The sequence below is a fragment of the Aptenodytes forsteri genome, unplaced genomic scaffold (genome assembly GCF_000699145.1).
Source record: "Aptenodytes forsteri isolate BGI_AS27 unplaced genomic scaffold, ASM69914v1 Scaffold66, whole genome shotgun sequence".
NCBI classification, from domain to species: domain Eukaryota; kingdom Metazoa; phylum Chordata; class Aves; order Sphenisciformes; family Spheniscidae; genus Aptenodytes; species Aptenodytes forsteri.
In genome coordinates, this window is record NW_008795131.1 from 3,043,307 (window position 1) to 3,046,093 (window position 2,787).

The 2,787-nt window shown below is 50.2% G+C and overlaps 1 protein-coding gene across 1 annotated transcript in view; it reads right to left on the reverse strand.

Moving 5' to 3' along the window:
* TBX2 (T-box 2) overlaps positions 1-2,787 on the reverse strand; it is an 8,505-nt gene that overhangs the window by 3,653 nt on the left and 2,065 nt on the right. The window contains 1 exon segment of the mRNA XM_019471779.1: positions 732-878. Coding sequence (XP_019327324.1) covers positions 732-878 — 147 coding nt within the window.

The window sequence follows — 2,787 nt, forward strand, 5'->3', positions numbered from 1 at the left end:
CCGCGCAGCTTGCGGCGGGCGAGCAGACAAAGTGCTCTTTAATCGATTGTGACTCTTCGCCATAAACTTTACGAGGGAAACAAGCCCACCAGGACCCTCAGACAGAGCTGTCAATTAGCATCAGCAGCCAGGGGTGGAGGTGGGGGTCAGCTTTTGAGTTAAAACACACACGCAACCCTTGGAGGGGGCCGGCAGAGGCTCTCCGCTCCCCACCGAGCTCTCCTGGCTCCGCTGCTCACAGGGCGACACTTGCTAAATCACGAAAGCAACTAAAATTAGCTTATCTGGCTCTATTTTTTTGGCTCCTCCCGAGCCCAGGGCACCTTCTCCGTGAGGTGCTGCTCTCTGCAGCCTGGGCCTGCAGCAAAGACTCCCATGGCCCAGAAAAGGTGCGACAAAGTCCAGGAGGAAATTAATAATAGTAATAATAGAAATCGTAATAATAGCATTAACAATAGCAATAGCAATAATAATAGTAGTAGTATGAACGGCACCTCCTGCTCTTGAGGGCTTGGGGTTTAACCTTTCTCCCGTTGCTGCCTCTTGGCCACTCTCCCCAAAAATGTCCTCACGCACACAGACATACACAAATACACCCTAATAAGGGGTAAGGGATGGGACAGGGGTGAGAGTAGGGTAGGGGCAGGGGCAGGGGATAAGGAACGGGCAGAGAGAGGGGACAGGGCAAGGAGGGGAGGGCAGGGAGAGGGCAGGGGACTGCCCGGCCGTACCTTGTCGTTCTGGTAGGCGGTGACGGCGATGAAGTCGGTCTCGGGGAACACGTAGGTGCGGAAGGTGCTGTAGGGCAGCTTGAGGATGTCGTTGGCCCGGACTATGTGGAACCTGGGCTGGTACTTGTGCATGGAGTTGAGGATGGTCTGGGTGGGCGAGAGAGCACAGCCCGCGGCTGCCGTCAGCCTCACGGTCCACGTTACACGCGCGTCTAGCTACCTCCCTAAAAAAAAAATCCCTTTTCTCCCGAAAACAACCAAAACCAAATACAAATTCACCGTGAGGAAGGAATGCCGGCGGATGTCAGAGGGAGATTTCTTTTTTTTTTGTTTATGCTGTTGCACAATCTGCCCCCAAATGAGGAGGTCAGGGGAAGGCAGGCACAGCAGCATCTTTGCGGGTGTTAAGCACGGCAATAAAGCAGCAAAAAGGGATCTCCCCCTTTTATTACAACCCTGCAAACGCGAGGCGACTTTTCGACACATTTCTCGCCGCTGTTCATATTTCTGTCCTTTAAAAAAAAAACCAAACAAACTCTACTTCACCACCACAAAAAAATAACGTTAAAAAGCCTCTCGATTTGTGTCGGGGGCGGCAGAACCCCGCCCCCGCCCCAGCCAGCGCCTGCGACGTGAAAGGAGCGTTTCACCGTGAGCCATGTTAAATTTATGTCTCGGAGCAGCGCTGCAGAAGGAACAGACATTTTTTTTTTTTTTCCAACCAGGTGTCTGAAAGCCTCGCCAGCCCTCAAAGCCATTCTCTACCCTCTCAGTTTTGTTTTTTTTTTTCCTTTTTTTTCCAAAAAAAACCCGAATCCACCGCGATTTGGCTGAGGATTTTCGGAAGCGGCGGAACCCCCCCGAGCCGCGCCCCGGGGGCTGCTCCGACCCCCTGCCCCTCGCTGCCCGCACCGGCAACGTTTTCCTGCCCGATAGCGATTAAATAATTCCCCAACCTGCTGTGGTCGGGCTGAAATGCAGTATTCACCGCCCGGAATTGGTAAGGGAACGGTGAAAGCTTGAGTAATTATTGTCAAATAACGTCGGCCAAATGGCTAAATAATTATCACTTCATTTCGTTTTAGAAGGCAATAAAAAAAAAAAACACCCACCCTTTTTTTTTAAGCCCAGCAATAATCACCTGCTGATGAACTGTCGGATCGCTATTATATTGACATCATCTAGACGGGATTTATCATGAAAATGGTGCAAAAAGTCTCATTCAGGCGTGCAAATCTGCATTCCTTTAAAAAAAAATAATCATCCCTCTCTGACCAGATGGGCACTGGCTAAACCCTCATCTGCCAGATTTAACACAGTCCGGATTTCGGACAACGACAGATACCAGAAATCTTTAATTGAAGGAGGCGAACCGTTAAAAACGCTGAATCAAACTAGTTTTTCCCCAGTATCAAAAAAAGCTCTATTTTTTAGGCTCCCTCTCTATCGATTTACCTTGCTGTCTATAAATAACCTTGCAATGTATTATTTAACAAAGACGTTGTTTCCTGCCTTAAAAGAAAAGGAAAAAAAAAAAAGAGAGAGAAAAGTTACCCGGGGGGCTGCTGAGCTGCTCTCCCCACCTGAGTGCCGCGTCCCGCAGCGCCCGGGAGCCCCGCCGGCCTCGGGTCCCCACTAATCACCACATCGCCAACGCTGGAAGATGAACTTTCCCTTTATCGCCCTAAATGCTTGTCCAGAGGCTAAAGATAGCCGGCTTGTGCGCTGTGATTTTTTTTTTTCCCCCCCGTGCATTCACGCAGGATCGCGCTCCCCTCGCGTTTTGACCCCGCTTGCCGCGGATCTCTGCAAATTGCCAACACGCTTCGGTTTCTTTCCTCCTTTCTCTTTTTTTTTCTTTTTCTTTTTTTTTTCCTTTTTTTGTTTGGGTTGTTGGGTTTTTTGGCTTTATTTTCGGTTTAGTTTGGGGTTTTTTTTAACCTCCGGAAGGTGATGCAGGTATGATCAATAGGGAAATAAATAGCGGCGTTTGGGAGCCTTGCAGAAGCAGCCGGTGGGGAGCCGCGGCTGCCAACGGCTCCGGCCCCGCCCCCCG